Below are 20,916 nucleotides of genomic sequence, written 5' to 3'. Positions count from 1 at the left end.
GCGTGTAGCAACTTCACATTAAGATTGTGCTACATGAGGAATCTCTTCTCAGGAATTAGTACTGAAAATGCCAGCCTAATTTTAGTCTGAAACCAACAGTGATCAAACGTGTCCTTGGAGTGCGTGTGAATTTACTGATAGACTTCGGGTTAACTTCATGTGGAAGTGTTCCAAGGAGCCTGTGCTGGAGAAAGCAGGCCTTTACCCTGCTGGGTGATCTGCCTTCAAAATGTCCTGCCGAGGAGCTCACACCCCAACAGGTACAGGAACACCCTGCATTAAGACAAACCCTGCGGTACGGTGAAAGGACGCAGATCTCTCATGTCCTCCCTTTCCAGCAAAACCATCAATAAACGACCCGTGGAAAGAGTTTGATTGGGTTTTCTGCTGGTAGGCTTTTTCTCAGTGTTACGGTGAGATGAGAAAAGCTTCCCACTCAAAGCAAGAGAGCACGAAAGAGAAGGAAGAGGCAAACACAATGAGAACGTTGAAATAAGTTGTAATATGGAGTGTAATGTTACCTAGAAGGACACGCTGTAGAAAGGAAGGGGGGATAGATACTGTTCCTGAAGCAAAACCAAGCGGTAGAGCTTTATTGTCCTTTATTCATCACGTGCTTTCCGAGGCCTTTGGGAACAACGCTCTGCCCAGGTTCCCTCCTTCAGGAAGAGCACGGCTGCTGTTCTGCACGAGGCTTTTAGGCAGGCACGTAAGTAATGAAATCTGGTGGGGAGATAGGTAAAGCGTGCTGAGGTCTGTCGGCCGGCTACCAAAATACCGCGGGGCTAAAGATAGGAAGTGCCATCGAGCTGATGAACCAAAGCACATGCAGCACCACGCATAAAGGGCCGCTGATGTTAAAGCACAAAACCTCTCACGTGGGGCGAGGGCGGCGATCTTTCGGACGCTCACATAACTCGGCCGCGGCATCAGCACGGCTCGCGTCAGATTTTCGGACGTGCCTTAATTAGAAACGTCGCTCCAGAAAGGCAGCTGCCGCGGGTTAGCAGGAAGTCACCCCAGAATCACCAAGGCTGTCTCACGGGATTTTAAATCATTAAAATTTTAATTCATAAAAAAATCATTTTAAATCAGGAGGGAGAGCAGCAGCGAGGCAGGGCCACCACCCTGCGCAGCGGGGACGCCATGGCCAGGAAGGAGGAGCGGATGCTGACGGCATCCATGCTTCCACGAGCTATAAAAAGGCATTTTTATTTCCTTGTGCGCCGCTCCAGGCGTGCCTGGAGGCACCCACCAAGCTATAATTACGCCGTTACATGTCGGAGCGCTCTTGTCAATGGCAAACCTGAGGAATGCTTCGGCCAGGGACGGGGCGCTGGGACTTGTCACCGATACCTTGTAAGTCCATTCGGCATCGCCACACGGAGCGTTTCCCACAGACGAGCTGCACTCCTGCTTGCTGATGGAAAAAAGCAGTCCCAGCGGAATTTGGCACGGGACGAGCGCCACAAGGGTTCCCCTGCGCTAGCAGATAGGTTTAACCCGCGCCTGATAAGCTGCATGAAACCATTTTGTCCTCGTGAGGACATTTAAGGGAAAAGGCATTGCGCTCTTCGAGCTGCCCTCTAGGAAGCAACCACCAAAGCCTAAAAAAAAAAAACAAAACGCATTTTAGGCCTGCATTTCTGAGAGCCCCCCCTAGGAAATTTAGTCCCTATAGGATTTAGTACGGAGCGGTAGTTGACTCACTTAAGTACTGACCTCCTGGACACCTTCTCTCCAGTAAATGCTCCAACACAGGGCAAGGTGTTTTGTTTGTTTGTTTGTTTTTTTATTTTTTTGGTTGGGTTGTGTTTTTTTTTGTCGTTTTCTTTTTTTTTTTTTTTCCCCACCATCTTTACAGCCACACACAGTAAGTACACCACGACCTTGTGCCAGCAGACTGTCATTTAAACCCCCCCAAGGCCAGCCAGCCTGTGTATGGGGTGGGGGGTGGGGGGGCAACAAAACTGCCCTGGATTCTGGTTTCCAAAAATTTCGGCGATACCTCAGGCACCCGGTGGGATGGGAGCTCCCAGCACCACCACCCCCAGGCCTGGCGGCCGCAGGGGCAGCGGGGCTGGGGCTGCGTGGCCAGAAGCCTTTGGGGAGCCTGAAACCAAAACCCGTGGTGGGCCAGGCGCCCCGGCAGCCTCAGCACTATGTGAACTTCGCCCAGCTCGGGAACAGCTGTGGCTATAGGATTTCCATACATCCCTCCGTGCGCTGGCTCCGCTGACAAAAGGCCACGTCAGAGCGGATGAAATGCGGCAGCCGCTGGTTGGCAGCACCCGAGCTCCGGCCCCGATGCGAGAGGTGCGAGCGGGCCGTGGGCCACCCCTCTGCCCCGGGGGGGGGACCCCAAAACCCCTTGACCGAAAGCTAAACTGGGCAGAAAGCGGTGTCCCTGCCGGTTCCCAGCCACCGGCCCCGCACACGGGGGCGGCCAGAGGGAATCGGGATGGGTTCGCCCAGTGGCAGCCCCCAACTCCTGCCACGGAGCTGGGGGGGGCGGAGAGGGGGCCCTGTCCCTGTTGTCACACCTGTGTGGACATGGAGCTGTGGGGGGGACAGTGGTAACCCTAATAAATGGCACCCCAACAGCAGCCCCCAGCCTTGTCACCACCGTGAGGGCAGCACCAGTACCAGTGACCACGGCCCAGCCCCACCAGTACCAGCGACCACGGCCCAGCCCCACCAGTACCAGTGACCACGGCCCAGCCCCACCGGCCTGGTTCTTCTGGGCTCTCTTCCCCAGCTCTGAATTTCCCTGGCCAGACCCCAAAGCCACCACGGCGCCACCTTTCCCAAGGAGGGGGAGAGCAGCCAGGCTCTGGGGGGGGGGCCTGTGAGGAAAACCAGGGCCTGGCCCTGAGCTGCAGGCTGCACCAAAGGGTCCTGAGCACCTCCAGGGCCACCAAGCTCCCACCCTGACCAGTTCTCGGCTGCCAGGAGCACCCAAGGGAACGGGGCGGCAGCAGCCCCGCAGCCAGACCCCACCGCCCCCAGCCCCGTGCACCCCCAGCCCCGCCGTCCCCGGGGGGGCCGCGGCACTGATCCTGCCCGAGGCCCCGCGCGCGGGGCGCTGTGCGGTCACGCTGTCGCCCTCGGGCCCTGGATGCCAGCGCGTTGGCTGGAGAGGAGGGATGACTAAAATTATCCCCCATCCGCATGCCCCGCGAGCTGGGATGAAACCGACACCCCGCAGGCACGTCAGCGGGGGCACATGGTGTGTCCCCACGGCGTGCCCGCGTCCCTCTCGCGCCCAGAGGAGCCTCGGGTGGCCTCGGCAATGAGGTCAGTGGGTCCCCCCCCCCCCAAGCCCTTGGGGTTTGGGCTCGGTCCTGGCTAAATGCAGCCGGATCTGGACCCCACTGCCCCTGTGCCGCGGTGCTGGGAGCCAGAGGGACACCCGCCACCCGCTCGCACGAGGATTTGGCCGGTGATTCCCCCAGATCAAATTCAGCTTCGTCTTGGCTCCGTCCCTCCAGAGCGTGGGCAGCCGGAACCCCCTCGATGGTCCTGGTGGAAACCCGGCCCCGGCCCCCGCACGCCTGCAGCGACTCGGGACCTCGCTCCCCGGACCCCATTAGGGAGGGTCCTGGGGAAAAGGGCCGGGATCCCCCCGTACACTCCCCAGGCCTTCCCCACCCCCCAGGACCCTCCCTAATTCACAGACGCACCCCCTCCCCGCCACCCCAACCCCACCCCACAGCACGGGCCAGGGTACAGAAATCTTTATTTTGTTAAAAGGGGACGGAGGGTGCTGTCCTGTGTCCGGATCCAAAAGCCGAGTGAGCTGCAAGCAGCCCGGGGCCTGCCTCCCACCGAGGAGCAGTGATGAATGGGAACAAAATCTGGGAGAAGCCACTTTTCTGATGTTTTTCCCTCCCGGCACTGCAGTCTCGGGGTGAGGGTCACACCAGACGCTGCCGGGAGCAAAGGAACACGCGAGAAGGCCACGTGGAGCCAGGAACCTTCCTGGCAACTCGGGGGCCTGCGCAGGCCAGCCCAGGCCACGGAGGTCTTGGGAAAAGGCACAAGAAAGGGGGGAAGCGACCGACCCAAGCAGAGGTCGGCCAATTCCCCCCGCACTCGGACAAAGCGCGAGCCTCTGAGCGCTGAGGACAGAGCCAGAGACCCCAGGGAGGAAGAGCAAGCACCAGTGGATGGGAGTTGCGAAGGACGAGCTGCTGAGAGCGCTCTGACGCCACCCCAAAAAGACCCCACGAGCCAGGGGACAATGCCACAGCTCCCGAGGGATCGAGGGGAGGACGGGGACAAGGACGAGCTCGGTGCCGGAGGGGAGCACAGCCCCGCAGCCAAAGGCCCCGTGAGGACCTCACCACCTCCACGGGCCGATCTGGTGCCCAGCACCCAGGAAAGCGAAGCAAAGAGGCAACAGCAGCCTCTGGAGGCACGGAGAGAAGGAGCCCCGAGGGCTTGGGGCTCCGAGAAGACACAGGCTGGACCCCAGGGCGTCCCAAGGGTGCGGAGGAGAGGAGTGGCCCCCAGCTCCAGCGGCAACGCAGCGGGGGGAGCACCCAGCTCAAGCACGGGGAGCATGCAGACGGCGAGCGAAGCGAGAGCCGCACACAGAAAGCCAAAAGCCAGGCGAGTACAAGCCGGGAGCCTCGAGCCCCCCCGGGGCAGAGGTCTCCCGGGACGCGCAAGCTGCCCGCATGCCACCCCTGAGCCCAGCAGTCTGTCAGAGCCCGCTCGGGATCCCTTTGCTATGGTCCCACAAGTCCCCCATCGCCGCCCGACGTCCGAGCGGGGACAGACCCGGGTCCGGGCAGCCGGTGGTAAAAAGGGGGGAAAAAATTGAAGCTGAGAGACATCAGGGACAGCTGCTGAAGGCTCTCGCTGGACCGGCCCCTTTGGCAAGCAAGGGGCAGAGCCACCGAGGTTCCTTCAGCGCCGCCTCCTCCGTGGGGACGACCGAGGGACGCCAGACCCCCCGGGGGCAGTGAGGCTGAGAGGCAGCGCCGCTCGCCGGACCCGTGCTTCCCCCGGGAGCCTCGCTCCTACGCTAAAAGCTGCTGCAATCTGCTACTGCTCCGGGCAAACAAGCAAAGCTCGGCTGCGGGGGGCAGCGGCCCTCCCCGCGGGCCCCGGGGGCTCCCCTCGACCCGCCAGCACCGGGGCGGGCTAGCGGATGCTGCCGTCCCCCTCGCCGCTCTGCAGCTTCTCGCGCTCGATGGACCACACCAGCTCCTGCACAAACTTCATCTCCGAGGCCACCTGCTTGGCCAGCGCCTCGTAGTGGTTCTCCAGCTTTCGGTAGCGCCTCTTGAGGCCGTTGGCCGCCTGCAGCACGCTCTTGGTCTCCTCTTGCGTCTGCTTCTTCAGCGCCTCCGTCTTCTGCAGCTCCTGCCGGATCTGGCGGAGGTCCTGGCTGATGCTCTCGTTCTCCTCCTTGTACCACGACTCCTTCTCCTCGTAGATGGACAGCAGAGCCTCGATGTCCTCCTGGAAGGACTTCTTGTTCCTCTCCAGCTCTCGGAGGCTCTCCTCGGCCGCAGCCACCTCCTCCATGACCTTGGAGAAGCGCTCGAAGTTGATGTACGTGTTGTTGGGCGGCATGCTGGAGTGCGATTTGATGGTGTACTCCTTCAGGCGCGTCGTCTTCAGCCGGCGGCGCTCGGGCTTCTTGCCGTTGTCCTCATTGCGGACGTTCCTCCTCTTGATCACCTGGGGAGAGGGACAGCCGCGGCGTGGGGCACGGCCAGGAGAGCGGGAACGGGACCGCCTGCCTCTTCCTCCACACCCACTGGCGCTGCAACGGAGCCAAACCAGCCCCGGCAGGGCTGGAGGAGCAGCCGAGAGCTGCAAACACACAAACCTCCACCCCCTGACCTCCTGGAAGCTTGACACCCAAAAGACACCACTAACTTCATACCTTAATCCACGGGTGCTCCAGGCTTTGAGCTATCGTCATCCGCTTCCTGCAACGACAGCGAAGCTGTGATCAGAGGGGCCACCCGAACGCGTGGTTTATCCCTTGATTCAACCCTTTCTCATGAGCCCAATTCCCTCCTAAGCTGCTGCAGCCACCGGGTGCTCCTAGAGACACCACAGTTCTGGCAAAATCCACTCCGTGCTGACACGGGGAAGAGACTTTGAATCCTACAACCAGCAGAAAACAAAGAGCAAAGGGGGAGGAGTGGGGGAATAAATGGGATTCTAAACCAGCTCAGCAGGGACAGCCAGAGGTGGCGTCAGGCAGCACGGCAGGCTCAGAGAGAAACCCTAACGTGGAGAGGAGGAGAGCAGGCGTGGGGGCTGCCTGTACCCGGGGACCATCCCCTCCCCTGGTTGATCCCTGTCGTCTGCTCCCTGCCTCTCACTTGGGGTCCTTGACAAGCAGGCGTCGGATGAAGTCCTTGGCCAGCTCGCTGGTGTTGCTGAAATACTCCTCGTCGAAGTCGTAGTTCACAGCCGATATGTTGGTCAAGGTCTCTTGCTTCGTCTCCCCCAGGAAGGGGGAGGCCCCGCTCAACCTGTGGTGAGAGCGGGTCGTCACAGCCCCGGCAGGCGACAGAGCACGGGGCAGGGACACCGCGGTCCTGATCCCTGCCCTCGCGGCACCCCTGATACTCACAGGATGTACGTGATGACACCGATGCTCCTGGAAAACAGAGAAAACGAGGTCAAAGCCCTGCAGGTCCCTTCACCCCTGCACCGAGCGGGCCTCATCCTGCCCTGCCCCGGCTCCTCTCCAAGCAGCGCACGGGGACGGCAGCGGGGCTGGCACGCTGTGCCCGCCTGCAGAGCACTGGGACCCGTGGGGAACCACTCACCACATGTCCGCCTCCAGCCCCAGGGGTTCGTAGTTCACAATTTCCGGAGCTTTGGAAGGAAAGAAGGGAGAGAACAGATTTATTCCGGGGAGAAAAAATTAAATGTCCCCATCGAGGCATTCATCCCCCGCCCGGCCACTTCCTCCGGAGCTTTCGGGGAGATGCGGGGCGCCCAGCTCTGCCCCCAAATCTTAGGGTGCCCGAGGACGGCAGGACCGAGGAGTCTGGCCGCTCTGCCCACCGCAGGGCCGCAGTTCGGACACTGAACTCATCGCTGCATAAAGGCACGAGAGGCAAAATCTTGGAGATGGTGGGAGAGGGAAGGAGCAGGGACGTTGCTGCATGCTTGGCTGGGGACCCCCCCCACAAACAACGCCTGCCCGGCCTCACCCACAAACTCCGGGGTCCCAAAGATGTTCTTGAACTCGTTCCCAGCTTCGATCTTGTGGGCGATCCCGAAGTCGATGAGTTTGATGCGAGGGTTTGGCACGTTCTTGTCCAGCAGCATGATGTTCTCCGGCTGCAGAGGGAGAGGGGCGACATTTACCACCCACCCCCCAATGCCGGCCACGAGGTACTCACGCGCGCCAGGCCTCACCTTCAAGTCAAAGTGGGCGATGCGCTTGGAGTGCAGGTAGTGCACCCCGTCCAGGATCTGCTTGAGGAACTGGGTGGCCTCCTCCTCCGTCAGGGACTCCTTCTCGGCCAGGAAGTCAAAGAGCTCGCCCCCCGAGACCAGCTCCAGGATCAGCACCACGTCCGTTTTGTTCTCAAAGATGTCGTGCAGCGTGATGATGTTGGGGTGCTGGATCTCCCGCAGGATGTCCACCTCCCTCTCGATCTCCTCCCGGCTCACGCCGCGCCGGCTGGATGAGAGCCGCCGCTTCTTGATGAATTTGGCCGCGTACTCCAGGCCCGTTTTCCTCTCCCGACACTTCCGCACGATGGCAAACTGGCCGCTGGGGGAGGCAGGGAAGGGGCAAGGTGAGGAGAGGACATCCCGCTCCGCGCCTACCGGTGCGGGAGGATGCACAGCTCCCCCCGGCTTCTTTGGAATCGGGGTCCTCCCATATGTGTCCGACACAACCTACCTGCTCCCTGCATTGCTCCTCCGGCTGTAGGACGGGACTGGGGGGCACTGAAGCCCCTACAGCAGAGCCAGGAGGAGAAAAAAACCCACCCCCGGGGCAGGCGTGGCCGTGCAGCAGGGCTGGGGTACCCCGGCTGCCCACGCAGCCCCGCACGCACCACGCGGCTCAGCCGGAGCTGGCGTTAAAACCAAACCCCCGCGGAGCGGCGCTGCGTGGGACGCAGGAAGGAAATTCCTCCCGAGGACACGGCGGCTGCCGGCTCGTCCCCGCGCTGCCCAGGCAGCTGCAGATGCCATCCCGATCCGCTCAGCCCCCAGCCGGGCCACAATCGTGGCCTCCGCCCCTGCTCCCCGGCTGCTCGGGAGCCCGGTGGGAACCTCGCCGCCAGTGGCTGGGAGGAAGCCTGAAATCTGCCCGCAGAGGCCGGGGACGCTCCTGGCACCCGTCCCTCCCGGCACCCTCGAGCCCCCGCAGCCCCTCAGCGGCCAGGAGAGGGGCACAGGCCCACGTCCCCCCCGTCCCCTCCCTGCCGGCACGCGGGGACGTCCCGGCCCCGCCACCGGCCCCGCTCGCCCGAGAGGCCTTATAAGGCCCGGAGCGGAGCCGCCACGGCCGCGTTCCCCAGGGGCAGCCCAGGCACCAGCAGGCCCCGCAGCGGGGGAGGACCGGAGGCCTGCGGCAGGGCCCCGGCCCTGAGGGGTGCTGGGGGGCTGCTGAGGGCTGCGGGACCTGGGGGGGCTGCGAGCCCGAACCCCCCGGGCACGTGGCTGCTGCTGCGTGGGGCGGCCGGGCCCCAGCACCGCGGCACGGCGAGCCCAGCGCCTGTGGGGAGCGGCGGTGGGGAAGCGCGGGGGCTGTGCCGCCACAGGAGAGAGCTCTGAGGTAAGAGCTCGTCGTGACGTGAGGGCTCGTCACGGTGTAAAAACTCGTCACGGCATAAGAGCTCGTCGTGACAAAAGAGCTCACTGGCGTACGAGGTCGTTGCGACGTAAGAGCTCGCTCTGATAGAAGAGTTTGTCGTGACGTAAAGAGCTCGTCGTGACAAAAGAGCTCGCTCTGATGTAAGCGCTCGTCGTGACGTAAGAGCTCGTTGTAAGAGCTCTGATGTCAGAGCTCATCGTGACGTCATCGCTCGTCGTGACAAGAGCTCGTCGTGACGTACGCGCTCACCGTGACGTAAGAACTTGTGACGCAAGCGCTCGCCGTGACGCACCCGCTCGCCGTGACGCCACCCGCCGCCCCCCAGCCCCCCCCTACCTGCCGAGCTCTCCGCCCATCTCGTAGAACTCCTCCACGCTCTCCTGCCGGAAGGTGGACATGGCCGCGGGGCCGCCGCGTCCCCGGCGGGGGCAGCCTCCGCTCAGCACCTGGAGCACGACACGGGCCGCGGGGCCGCGATCGCTCAGCGGGGCCGGAGCCGCCCCCCCCCTGCCCCCCCGCCCCCCGGTGCCCCCCCCCCCGCCCCTCAGCGCCCCCCGGCCCGGCCCCGCCCCGCCCGGCCCCACCTGGGCCGCCGCCGCCGCCGCATTCCAGCACAGCGCAGGCCCCGCCCCCCCGCGCCTCCCATTGGCTGCCGCGCCGCCCGAAGGCCCCGCCCCTCGGTGCGATGACGTCACCGGGGAGGGCGAACGCCGCCCGGCCGCGGGTTCGAGACCCGCCCCCGGCCCCCTCCCGGCGCGGCTGCGAAGTGCAGCCTCCGGCCCCCGCAGCCTCCGGCCCCCGCAGCCTCCCGGCCTCCCCCCCCCCCCGCCGCATTCATCGCCCCCCCCCGGAGGCCGGCGGGCCTCAGCAGCTGACCGGTACGGGGACAGAGCGCGCTGCTACCAGGAGAAACGGCCGCGGGCACCTCCAGGAGGGAACCAAGCCAGGAGCCCCCGCGACTATTCAGTCACCATATCAAATTTATTATTTCCAGTGGCACTAATACATTGGTTGATGGTCATGATGACAAGCACACTGCACAAGATCTCCTTGCCTTCTAGTTTCTGCCCAACCAGAAATCCCTGGACACCCCCTCCCTGAAAACCCACTACAGGCCATTAACAGGAGCCAACCCCCCCCCCCCCCAGCCCCGGCTGCACCTGGTTTGCATTCAGTTGGGCACCGTCTCCCCCCCAACCCCCTTTGAGAGATAAGAACCGAGCACATCCCTGCTCCCCCACCTCCAGCCACTCATCTACACCCTCAGAAAACAAAGCAGAGATGCTCCTCCTCACCCACGAGTCAAATAAATATGGAATCAGGCAACTCTAGTTGCATCAAGTGGAAATGTTTTAGTTACAATGGCACCGAGTGGGGCCCCAGATGAGTCATGTGCAACACAGAAACCTATAAGGCTGAATATCAATGCTTTTTTGTTGAAAGTCTCAAATCGCTATGAAACTGATTAAGTACAATGCAAAGAGATGGTCACTGCAGTCTACCATTTGCCTGCTGCACTGGTGTTACGCTAGTTAGTTGTTTTTTTTTTTCCCCCCCGAGTCCAACGACAGTGACAGTGATGCTGGGGCGGGGGCTTTTACAACTTGTCCAGGAAGTTGTCCAGTGCGGGGATGCCCTCCTTCAGCCCTTTGCGTTTGCGGGTCTCGGCCACCACCTGGCAGGGACGGCTAGCGCTGTCGAAGAGGCTCCCGGGCAGGATCTGCCAGTGGTCGAACACGCACTGGGGGAAAGCCTGGCCGCCAGTGTTGGACCTCAGGTCAGCCGTAAAACCTGGAGGAGAGAGCAGAGGTGAGAGGCATGCATTTCCCTACAGCTTCGCATCATCACCTCTCCCCCAGGACAGATGTGGTGGATGTGGTGTCCAAGAGCATGAACTTGCCACACTCCTCAGCTACAGCGACCTTCCAGCTGCCCCTCATCCCCTTTAGGTGTGCTGCTGGTGACCCACAACCTTCAACACGACCCCAAAGGAGCACCCAGACCTCCGAAGGAGCACCCAAACCTCCAGGGACGGTAACTTGCAGGGCACCTGGCAGCCTGTGTCCCAAGGCACATCCAGGTAAGGAACAGCTGGAGATAAAGGTTCTCCTTCCAGGGCAGGATTTAGGATTTACCTGCCCCTGGCTGTCAGCGCGTGCGCCACCCCCCTTGCAGCGCTCCCAGAGCTCCCCCACTCACCGAAGGACTCGTTGACAGGCAGGTAGGCCTTGACCACAAACATGGGGGTGCCGGCCACCTGGGACTCCTCGAAGACGTGCCCACGTTTCTTGTTCAGCACGCTGTAGGTGCCACCAACCACCTGCTCTGGGCACTGCAAGAGAGGGGTCAGGACTGTAAACACGCACCTGCATTTGCCACACGCGGGCTCTTCGGAGCTCCTGGGCTGAGCTTTTTCCTTACCTGGATTTCCACAAGGTAGATGGGCTCCATGAGCATGGGCTTGGCAGTAAGCACGCAGGCGTACAGGCATCTCCTGGCAGTGGGGATGATCTGCCCGCCTCCACGGTGGATGGCATCGGCGTGCAGGGTCACATCGTGCACATCGAAGCGAACGCCACGCATGTTCTCCTCACACAGGACCCCCTGGGAAAGGGAAGCAGGCTGTCAACCAGCGCTGGGGGCAGAAGGCATCTGGCAGTCTCTACTGGCAAGCTCTGCTCCCTCAGCTTACTGGTGTCTCAGCTTACTGGTGTTCCTGGGAAGTGGGTCCTACAGCAGCGAGCACAGCAGCTCACTTGCTACACTGAGAAGCTACTCAGCATTTTATCTTCCTTGCCCACGAGTTAAGAACCAGCTCCTCCTACCTCCAATTCATCAGTGCAGCTTCTCAGAGCACTGAAGCCTTTTACTAGCTTCTTCACGCGCTATTTCCAAAGCTCTCCTCAGCATCAGCTTTTCAGGACTCTGCACACTGCCGCCCTGGAGCGGTCGGCCCCAGAAGCTGAGCGCCAGAAGCACGGCCCCTACCTCCTTTGTCGCCCACTGGAAGCCGGCCACCACACTGTCCTTGATCTCGTTCAGGTACTGCACTCCCTTGGTGACGTCAGTCAGGATGTTGGGGCCAGTGCCGTCGGGACCGAAGCACCAGATCTTCCTGGCTTCGGTGACGTCCCACTCGTACTTCTCGGCCAGGTAGCGAGCTCGCTGTTTCAACTCCTGGCGAGCAGAGACCTCGCCCTTGTCAATGTCTTCAGCCAATCCATCGGGGAAGGGCCGGGCCTTCATGTACAGCCTGTTGTGTTTGTTGGGGGACTTGGAAAGGCACATGATGTCGGATTCCTCGCTGACTGTCTCACGGTAAGACACAACAGGATCAGATTTCTGCGGCGACAAACAGCACGGCAGAGAACAGCAGTGAGACACCGGCCGAACTGCAGCTCACACCAGCGCTGTGGCAGAACAGGTCTAGCACCAAACTCTTACTGCTTTGACTTCAAGAGCAGCCCCCACTGGCTGCAAGTTTGTGTAGATAGCACTTACATCGGGGCAACACCCAACCCACGCTGCTTTACAGGCAGCGTAACAAAACACAGCGTTAAGCAGCCAGCAGTAAAATCAGATCAGGAGCTGTGTGAGCCTCGCGCTCCGCTCCATCCACCATAGCTGGAATTCTTAAACTGCCACCGCAGTAACAGGCACCCCAGGGATTTGCTCCCCGGTGGCAGGAGCTGCAGAGACAGGCAGCTGCATCTGTGTTGTCAGTTAGGAGCTTACAGGCTGCAGAGTCGTTCTGCCTCAGCAGCCCCCCAGGCTGTGTGCAGCAGCCATACCTTTATAGGAATGCAAGCATGGTCCTCTTCCAGATCCTTCAGGCAGATTTCCAAGTGCAGCTCCCCTGCGCCAGCAATGATGTGCTCTCCAGACTCCTCAATGATGCACTGCGAAGAGCATTAATGCAGCAGGTGAGACTTCTGACTGCAACGCAACAGAAGCTCTTGCACATAAACCACTGACATTTGGCAAAAATCAGAGACCATCGGGCTTCTGACTCATGGGGCTGGTTTGGGGAACTCTTTCCACTGGTCTGAGGATGACTCAGTACCAGCCCAAAGGTGAAGCACTCCGTTCCTTCCCACTCTGGTAGGGCTGGGACCAGTATCCAGCTCAGGACATTTCCCTGCCAGCGCGCCCAGTGCAATCACAAAGGCCAAAAAGAACAACTCCTACCAGAAGCCCACTGCGTCAGCAGGACCAGGGAAGCTCCTGCACCTCAAACTCTCAGACATTCACCTGCACCATAGGGTCAGACTTGGCGAGACGCTTCAGTCCTTCCACTAGCTTGGGCAGGTCGGCTGGGTTCTTGGCCTCAACGGCCACACGCACAACGGGGCTGACGCTGAACTTCATGACTCTCATGTTGTGAGCGTGCTCGAAGGTGGTTATGGTTCCAGTCTTCACAAGGAACTGGTCGACACCAACCAGACCAACGATGTTTCCACAAGGCACGTCCTCGATGGGCTCCACATAGCGGCCCATCATGAGAATGGTCCTGAAGAAAGAGAAGGCTGTTTCACCTGGGTTTGAAGGACGAAGTCCCACAAGGCAGCATCCCAGAGCTGTGGCAGCAGACTTGAGATCAGCGGCCAAGCCTTTTTCACGGCCTCAGACTTAAGAATAGACCCAACACAGCTCTAGAACCGACCCAGAACGGTTCTAGGACCACAAACCTGAACCACAGTTGTGACCGCACTCCACCCAGCCAGGACTGACCTTTGGATTGGCTTTAGGTACAGATCCTCCTTCTTGCCAGGTGTGTAGTTGGGTCCCATGATCCTGACTTTCAAGCCAGTTGAGACGAGACCAGAGAAAACACGTCCAAAAGCGTAGAAACGTCCCTTGTCAGAGGTTGGCACCATTTTAGAGACATACATCATCAGGGGGCCTTTGGGGTCACAGTTCTTAATACCTGGGAAGAAGGGAAAATCAATTTGATTCAGTGATATTTCCAGCAATCAGCATAACCACCCACAGCCCCTAATCATGAGAATGTACCCAACAGTGCCCCCGCCTGTTCCCTCCTACCCAGCTGGCCAGCACAACCAGTGAGAGATCAGACTGCCAAGAGATCTTTTACCAGGGATCTTTTAAACAAATACAGGCTCAGCCTGAGCCTTTGGCACACACCCTGGCTTCTCTCCAGTTACTTACCTAGCTCAACCCTCCCGAGTAAAGTGCTACCTAGTAAGCCTGTTTGATCCGTGCTAGAAGAGCTACGGGGTCAAGAATTAGCGGAGCTACTAAGCTGGGGACGCAGAACAAGACAGCTACAGGCATTTCAGACTGCAAAGCAGCTACGTGAAGAGATCCCTCACGGCAGAGAAGGGGCTCATTGTACCTATGGCAGCCTCATCATCGGGGGGTCCCTCATAGAGCAGCTCGCAGCGGTACTTCTGGGCCGTGACAGGAGAAGGCAGGTGGATGGTGATCATCTGCAGCAGGGCATCTCCAGCAGGCAGCCACCGCCTCATCACAGCCTGAGGCGGAGATTAGAGGAGTAAGACCCAAGCAGATTGTTCGAAGCCGAGCAGTTAACCTTCCCCTCCTCACCCCCCTCTGAGCTGTGAACAGCACCTTCCAACCCAAGCAGGATTTGTAGCTGCTCAGTACGTTCATGCAGCTGGATCAGCCCCACTTCTGACCTCTCCTCACAGGGGATTCAGACCAATCTCACCTTCAGCAGGGGCTTGCCCTCCTTGTCCTTATCTTCACTGTCAAGCTTGATGTCCAGTTTCTCAATCAGTTTAGCTGCCTCCTCCTTCTTGAAGCTCATGATTGCATCAAAAACCTAGAACAGCAGCAACATTCGTGAATGCCTCGTGACCCAGTCTGCAGCAGCAGCACAAACTCTACGCTCCACAGAACCTGCGTTCTGACCTTCCACCCCACTAAATCCGTACGGACTTAGGCACATACTTGCCTTCCCCTTATCTGCTACCAGCTTCCCTGCCTGCAGAGTAATGAGCTAGCCTTGTGTCAGATACTCGAATTTCTTCAATCAAACGCGTCAGGTCAAAGTGAAGAAATTTTCCATCATCACGCACTGCAGGAGCTTAAGGCACCAGCAAGGGCTGAGCGCTAAGGAACACACCTTGAAGATGGGGTCAAGGATGAGCTGGCAGAACGTCCTGGGCAGTTTCTTCCCATCAGGGCCAGTAGCAGACTTGCTGAACTTGCCAGTAGCAGGATCAAAATACCTGGAGAAAGAATTATGCCAGACAGCTATCAATGCCCAGTCCAGGCACAGAGCTGTGGCTTTTTCTGCTTAGCTCAGGGCAGAGGAAAGAGTTGCTGAGTAAGAACTCTACTTTCCCAATCGCTCTCAGGCTTTCAGAGCTGGCCAAAACGCATTTACTCACATCGCCAGCTCACCATCCCCTCCCCACTTGTGTGGCTTTCCTATTCTGTAAAGATTTAATGGGAGACTGATCTCTGAACCAAAGCTAGCACAAGGACCAGTTACGTGAGACAGGGCTGTGAACAGGCACAACCACATCCTCCCCTCCTCACTGATCTTCTGCACCATCAGGTTGCAGGCGCCCAGCTGGCCTGGAAATTAAAGTCAGCCCCAACTGCTCACCTATCTCCCCACAGCTTCTTCATCATGTCTTCTACTTTCTTGGCACGCTCCGATGGATTCATCTGGGCATCACCCTTGGCAGCGAACTTTGCAACATACATTTCAGCAAACTGTTTCAAAGTGAAAGCCCAGCCGTGCAGACCAGAACCAAAGCCAACTGTACCAAGCACTGGATCAATCTGAAAAAGCAACAAACAGTTGGGTTACAGAGGAGCAACAACAGCCGTTACAGACAGGGAACGTCCCGGCAGCCGGCCTCAGCCACCACTCAGCAGGGTTTGAAGACGGAGCTTCATAGCTACAGAACCCTTGAGCATTTCTGTGACTGCCACCATTTGCCCAGGGGGTCAGACTGCCCAATTTTAGCTTTGTAACACAGAACTGGATCAGTTTTTCCCAGTTCGGTTGCCTATTCTTCACTTCAAGCAGCTCAACATCTGCTTAACTTCCATGCAGGTAAGACTCTCGTCCTTAACAGGGATCAGCAGCAGCACATGAACACCTGTAACATGCACAAAAGCGCTCAAGAGGAACAAAGCACACGGGTTTTCTGCAGCCAGCAGTCCTGCTCATTGCTCAGGAGCCCAGCAGGGAGCGCGGAACAGAGGTACAACAGACACCAACTGCCCTTCCGTCTCAGGAGACGGCTGCAGACTGGTGCTGAGCAGGAGCCAAGGATCTCGCATCACCTGATGCCAGGTGCATAAAAAGCCCTACAGAGGGAAGGTACTTTCCTGGATTTACGATCTTCATTTGCTCAGGGCTTGTGCTAACAAAAGATTCTGAAGGAATGCGAGCAAGATCCCCAAACCAGTGGGGTCTGGGTAGCAGGCGTATGTTCGTTATTCCAGTCTCGCTTCTCTCCCTTTGATAGGGCAAAGGACTACGGAAAGGCCCCAGCTGCTTGCTGTTGCTCAAGTGGCTTATTTTGCAGGCGGTGTTCACAGCCACTCACTTACCATGATATTTCCCATGGGACCGCTTTCTCCTTCTCCGTACGTGGAGATGATGACATTGACATTTTCAACGATGCGCTGGAAGGTCTGGTACAGCTCTTCTGGCTCCAGCTGCAGCTCCAGCAGCGCTCGGTCCATCTTGTTCATCATCAGGACAGGCTTGATCCTCTCAGCAATGGCCTGACGCAGCACGGTCTCTGTCTGCACGCACACGCCTGTCAAACGCATGGGAATTAGTCCTCTTATTTTCAAGCCTGACCAAGGTACACTGCAGTTACACACGGCTACAGAAAACCTTACCAGAGACACAGTCGACAACAACCAGGGCACCGTCAGTGACACGAAGAGCAGCAGTGACCTCTGAAGAGAAATCCACGTGCCCAGGAGAGTCGATCAGGTTGATCAAAAAACCAGAACCATCCTTGCTCTGCTTGATGAAGGCCAAATCATTTTCAGAGAGCTCATAAAATAGAGATATAGCTCTGAAATAAAAGAAAAACTCGAAGTTTCTAACCACGCATTACCACTCCCCAGTGCTTAGAAACAGACATGCAATTAGGATCTGCCTTTCATCCTGCACAGAAGCTGCACTTGGGCTTCAGGATTTCTTCAATCACGTTCCTGGGAGGCCAGCACAGAAAACACTCAGAAGCTGAGAACTGTGCTTCTTATGCTTTCCTGAAATCATAACCACTTCCGGCGATTCGAAGTGCCCAAAGAGCACTTTCAGACAAGTATTTCTGCTTTTGCTACTACATCTAATCCCTTCCCATCCCCTTTTCACGCTCCTCAGCCACCCATGGTGACACAGCCCGGTCTGCAGGCAGAGACACTCCTAAGAACAGTGGCTGCTCACCAGACAGCCTCCACACCACAGGGCTCCTGTGAACACCAACCCCAATACTTGTTCTTTCATTTAAGCTTCTGAATGATGCGAACAGAGAATGCCTGATGATTTCTTCTTCGAGCTCAAGAAAAAAAACAGCCTAGGATTCAAAGCACCTCCAAGGTCAGACCGCGCACTAGAAGCATTAAAGAGCCTGAAGAACAACTCACGTTGATTTGATGGTGATGCACCGCTCCTGCTCATCCTTTCTTGTGTCAGTGAAACGAGTCTCCCCCGCGCGGGCAGAGGCGATGATACCAGCTTTGCATACCAGAGAATCAGTCAGGGTTGATTTGCCATGATCAACGTGGGCAATCACAGACATGTTCCTGATGTTGGCCTTTTTGTCCATGATGGCCCGTATCTGGTCTACTGTGAAGTTCACCTTGAAGAGAAAAAGGCGAAAAAAACACAGCGTATAAAAAAGCAAGCTTTATTTTTTTTTTCCAGGAAGGCCAACCAACAACGCCAATACCTGGCGGTGCCAAGTTTACTCCTGCTGACATCAATTCTGCCTGCGCAGCCAACGCTACGAGACGCCCCACAGGAGGAACACCAAGGGCACTGCAGACACCAGCGTTACGAACAGCGAGGCCCAGGCTCGCGCTGCGGGCACCCAGCAGCAGCCGACACCCCGAGCACATCCTACAAACCCTGCTACCTGCTGTCTCCTTGAGGCAAACCCTGCCGAAAACCTAACCCTTATCGAGCAGAAACCCCGTATAAAAGGCGTTCTAGGTAAACGACAGCCTGCGAGGCTGCCCCCGCCGGGCCCGCAGCGTTACATAACGCCCGGTGGCCTCCCGGCCCCTTCCACTGCCACATCACCGCCGCTCCCCCCGCCGGGCAGGGAGCAGCACGGCCGGGTCCCACACAACCCGGCACCAGCACGGGAGGGCCCCCAAGGGGCTGCCACGGCACCTTCCCCCCCCCCGGGTCACCCCCCCCCTCCACGGTCACCCCCCCCCCCCCCCCGTCCAGCCCCACCCCTCAGCACAGGCCCGGCCCGCAGCGCCAGGCCCCTGCCCCACCGCCGGCCCTCCCGGGGCAGCGATCCCCGGTCCCGCAACCAGTTCGAGGTCCCCTCCGACCCCCCCGGGCGGCGGTAGGACGCGGGGGCTCACCATGATGGCGGATGGCGGCGGATTCTACGAGGCGGGGGGGGGGGGAGCGGTAATGGCGGCAGCGGCGGCCCTGTCTCGGTGGCGAGCGCAGAGCGGGCGGAAGAGAGCGCTGACGTCAACCGCCCCCCTTTTATACGGCGGCGCCGGCCGGGGGGCGGAGCCTGCGCGGTTCGGGCCCAGTACGCATGCGCAGCCGCGCCTGTCTAGCTCCCAGCTGCCCGTGACTCTATGGGGGGGGCGGGCTCCAGCCCCGGCCATAGGGAGGCCTCGCCCCCTTTCCCGGTAGACCACGCCTCCTTTGCTTTAGGCCACGCCCACCACTCCGTCCTGTTACCGACGCTTTGCGCATGCGCCTGCCAGTGGGGCGGGGGGGTGGCTGCAGCGCCCCCTGCCGCCGGGCGGGGCCCTGCGCTGGGCCCGCTGGGGCTGAAGGAGGCGAGCCCGGTCACAGGATGCTAGAGTCAGTAAAAAAAAAAAAAAAAAAAAAAAAGGCCTCCAAAATCACCCGGTGCAACCACCCGACCACCAATGTCACCACTAAACCATGTCCCTAAGCACCACGTCCAACCTTTCCTCGAACACCCCCAGGGACGGTGACTCCACCACCTCCCTGGGCAACCTGTCCCAATGCCTGACTGCTCTCTCTGACAGAAATGTCTCCTCATTTCCAGCCTGAACCTCCCCTGGCGCAACTTGAGGCCGTTCCCTCTAGTCCTATCACTAGTTACCTGTGAGAAGAGGCCGACCCCCAGCTCCCCACACCTTCTTTTCAGGTAGTTGCAGAGAGCAGTAAGGTCTCCCCTGAGCCTCCTCTGCTCCAGACCAAACACCCCCAGTTCCCTCAGCCGCTCCTCACAGGACTTGTGCTCCAGACCCTTCACCAGCTTCGTAGCCCTGCTCTGGACATGCTCCAGGGCCTCGATGTTCTTCTTGTACTGAGCGGCCCAAAACCGAACCCAGAACTCGAGGTGCGGCCTCACCACAGCAGAGCACAGGGGGGCGATCGCCTCCCTGGTCCTGCTGGCTGCACCATTCCTGATCCCTGCTCCGAAAAGGGCTGGGGCAGGGACCGTGTGGTGCGGGGAATGACCCTGAGTGTGTTTTCAGGAGGAGTCCTTCAAGCCCAGCACGGAAAGGCTGCCCACACTTGCTCTGTGTTGTTGCAGTGTACAGAGAACCCAAAGCGTTGTGCAGTGAACAGGATTACCTGAGCTAGGAGCAAATTAAAAGGAGGTCACAAAGATGGACAAAGCAAAGAGGGACTCCACATGGTGGAACATCACCATCTCCACAGCATACACATTTTGCTTCTTTTTTCTTCCTTCCCCATAGCATCATAGGACACTGTCGCTCCACCTCCATCACCTACAACATTAAGAGAACTTTCATGAATCCGCGCCACTTTGTCCCCAAACCACCCTGCCAGGCAGCCACAGCTGCTGCCAAATTCCCAGCCCATCAGCCCCTCTGCCCACCATGGTCCCAGCAGGACAGCGGCGGAGCTGCACCGGGGATCACTTTGGCCCTGGGAGGCTGCATCCTGTGCTTTCCCTGTGACAGGATGAGTTATCAGCTGTTGGAGTTGCCATAGCAACTGTTTGAATTTTTAGCACCAATGCTGGCTTTTGCCAGACTGGAAGGGAATGCTGGGCGGCCTGATTAACATGTCGGCCTGCCTGGGAAACCAGCTAATTGTCTTTTTGTTTAATTAGCTCGTGGGGCTGAGGACGAGAGGAAGGAAAGTGCTGGAAAACCTCTGTGTCCTCCAACAGCAAGGATCCGCAGGGTCTGTCCCCTGTTGTGTAAAGCCACTGCCAGTAATGCACAAGCAGCAGATGCTCAGCTGGCTTCCCAGGAGCTTCCCCTGCACCAGGTCCAGTTCCCATCGCATCCTTTTTTAATTTCTATCCACACCTGAGGTGTTTTTGAGTAGGTGATGGGTTATTAAGAGGTCATTTCCCCAAGAACACGGAAAAATGGGGACGCAAACACTGACCTGTGCGGAAGGGCTGTTGGATTTCTGGGATGCCGTCACCACGGGCAGCTTGCTCAAAGACTGCCAGGAGAAGATGCCTGTGCTTTGGAGGTGTCAGGTCCAGCATGGCAGGAGCTTCTCAAGGCCCTGGGTCCCCAAAGCAGCCATGCAGAGGTGACCACACAGAACCACAGAACTGTAGGGGTTGGCAGGGCCCTGCAGAGCTCACCGGGTCCAACCCCCTGCCAAAGCAGTTCCCTAGAGCAGGCTGCCCAGGGAGGCGTCCGGACGGGCCTCGAATATCTCCAGAGAAGGAGACCCCACAGCCTCCCTGGGCAGCCTGTCCCAGCGCTCCGTCACCCTCACCGGGAAGAAGTTCTTTCGCATGTTGGTGCGGAACTGCCTGGGCTCCATTTTGTGGCCGCTGCCCCTTGTCCTGTCCCCACAGAGCACTGAAAAGAGGTCGGCCGTGTCCCTCTGCCTCCCACAGCTCAGGTATTTACAGACATCGATCAGATCCCCTCTCAGTCTCCTGAGACCCCCCCCCAGAGCAGCTCCAGCA

At 59.1% G+C, this 20,916-nt stretch overlaps 2 protein-coding genes and 1 non-coding gene across 3 annotated transcripts; all 3 read right to left on the bottom strand.

The window, feature by feature from the left end:
* Positions 1-3,722: 3,722 nt before the first annotated feature.
* On the bottom strand, positions 3,723-9,502 carry DAPK3 (death associated protein kinase 3). Its single transcript, XM_066984001.1, has 9 exons — positions 9,400-9,502; positions 9,152-9,261; positions 7,402-7,762; positions 7,194-7,323; positions 6,804-6,852; positions 6,605-6,631; positions 6,351-6,503; positions 5,903-5,948; positions 3,723-5,694 (listed from the first exon to the last, which is right to left on the bottom strand). Exons 2-9 carry the CDS (start codon positions 9,211-9,213, stop codon positions 5,152-5,154), a joined length of 1,371 nt encoding a protein of 456 aa, XP_066840102.1. The 5' UTR covers positions 9,214-9,261; positions 9,400-9,502; the 3' UTR covers positions 3,723-5,151.
* A 275-nt stretch (positions 9,503-9,777) lies between these two features.
* EEF2 (eukaryotic translation elongation factor 2) lies at positions 9,778-18,526 on the bottom strand. The gene is made up of 15 exons (XM_066983999.1): positions 18,380-18,526; positions 17,426-17,640; positions 16,670-16,851; positions 16,373-16,584; positions 15,414-15,592; positions 14,925-15,030; positions 14,508-14,621; positions 14,172-14,310; positions 13,547-13,742; positions 13,067-13,325; positions 12,607-12,714; positions 11,804-12,157; positions 11,237-11,419; positions 11,015-11,147; positions 9,778-10,606 (listed from the first exon to the last, which is right to left on the bottom strand). Exons 1-15 carry the CDS (start codon positions 18,380-18,382, stop codon positions 10,413-10,415), a joined length of 2,577 nt encoding a protein of 858 aa, XP_066840100.1. The 5' UTR covers positions 18,383-18,526; the 3' UTR covers positions 9,778-10,412.
* Positions 14,808-14,876, bottom strand: LOC125184513 (small nucleolar RNA SNORD37). Its single transcript, XR_007168636.1, has one exon. It is a non-coding gene; the product is annotated as a small nucleolar RNA SNORD37 (small nucleolar RNA).
* Positions 18,527-20,916: the final 2,390 nt, after the last annotated feature.

The sequence above is a fragment of the Anser cygnoides genome, chromosome 27 (genome assembly GCF_040182565.1).
Source record: "Anser cygnoides isolate HZ-2024a breed goose chromosome 27, Taihu_goose_T2T_genome, whole genome shotgun sequence".
Lineage (NCBI taxonomy): Eukaryota > Metazoa > Chordata > Aves > Anseriformes > Anatidae > Anser > Anser cygnoides.
This window is presented reverse-complemented; position numbering and strand designations above follow the sequence as displayed.

Bases quoted from the DNA above. Each gene is read 5' to 3' on its own strand.
- EEF2 (XM_066983999.1), bottom strand. The intron at 12,158-12,606 runs GTATGGCTGCTG...TTGTCGCCGCAG, and splicing joins ATGCTTGCATTCCTATAAAG to AAATCTGATCCTGTTGTGTC. The intron at 10,607-11,014 runs GTGAGTGGGGGA...TCTCTCCTCCAG, and splicing joins GCCTGTCAACGAGTCCTTCG to GTTTTACGGCTGACCTGAGG.
- DAPK3 (XM_066984001.1), bottom strand. From the start codon at position 9,213: ATGTCCACCTTCCGGCAGGAGAGCGTGGAGGAGTTCTACGAGATGGGC. The intron at 6,632-6,803 runs GTGAGTGGTTCC...TCTGTTTTCCAG, and splicing joins GGGCTGGAGGCGGACATGTG to GAGCATCGGTGTCATCACGT. The intron at 6,504-6,604 runs GTGAGTATCAGG...CTCTCACCACAG, and splicing joins GGTGTCATCACGTACATCCT to GTTGAGCGGGGCCTCCCCCT.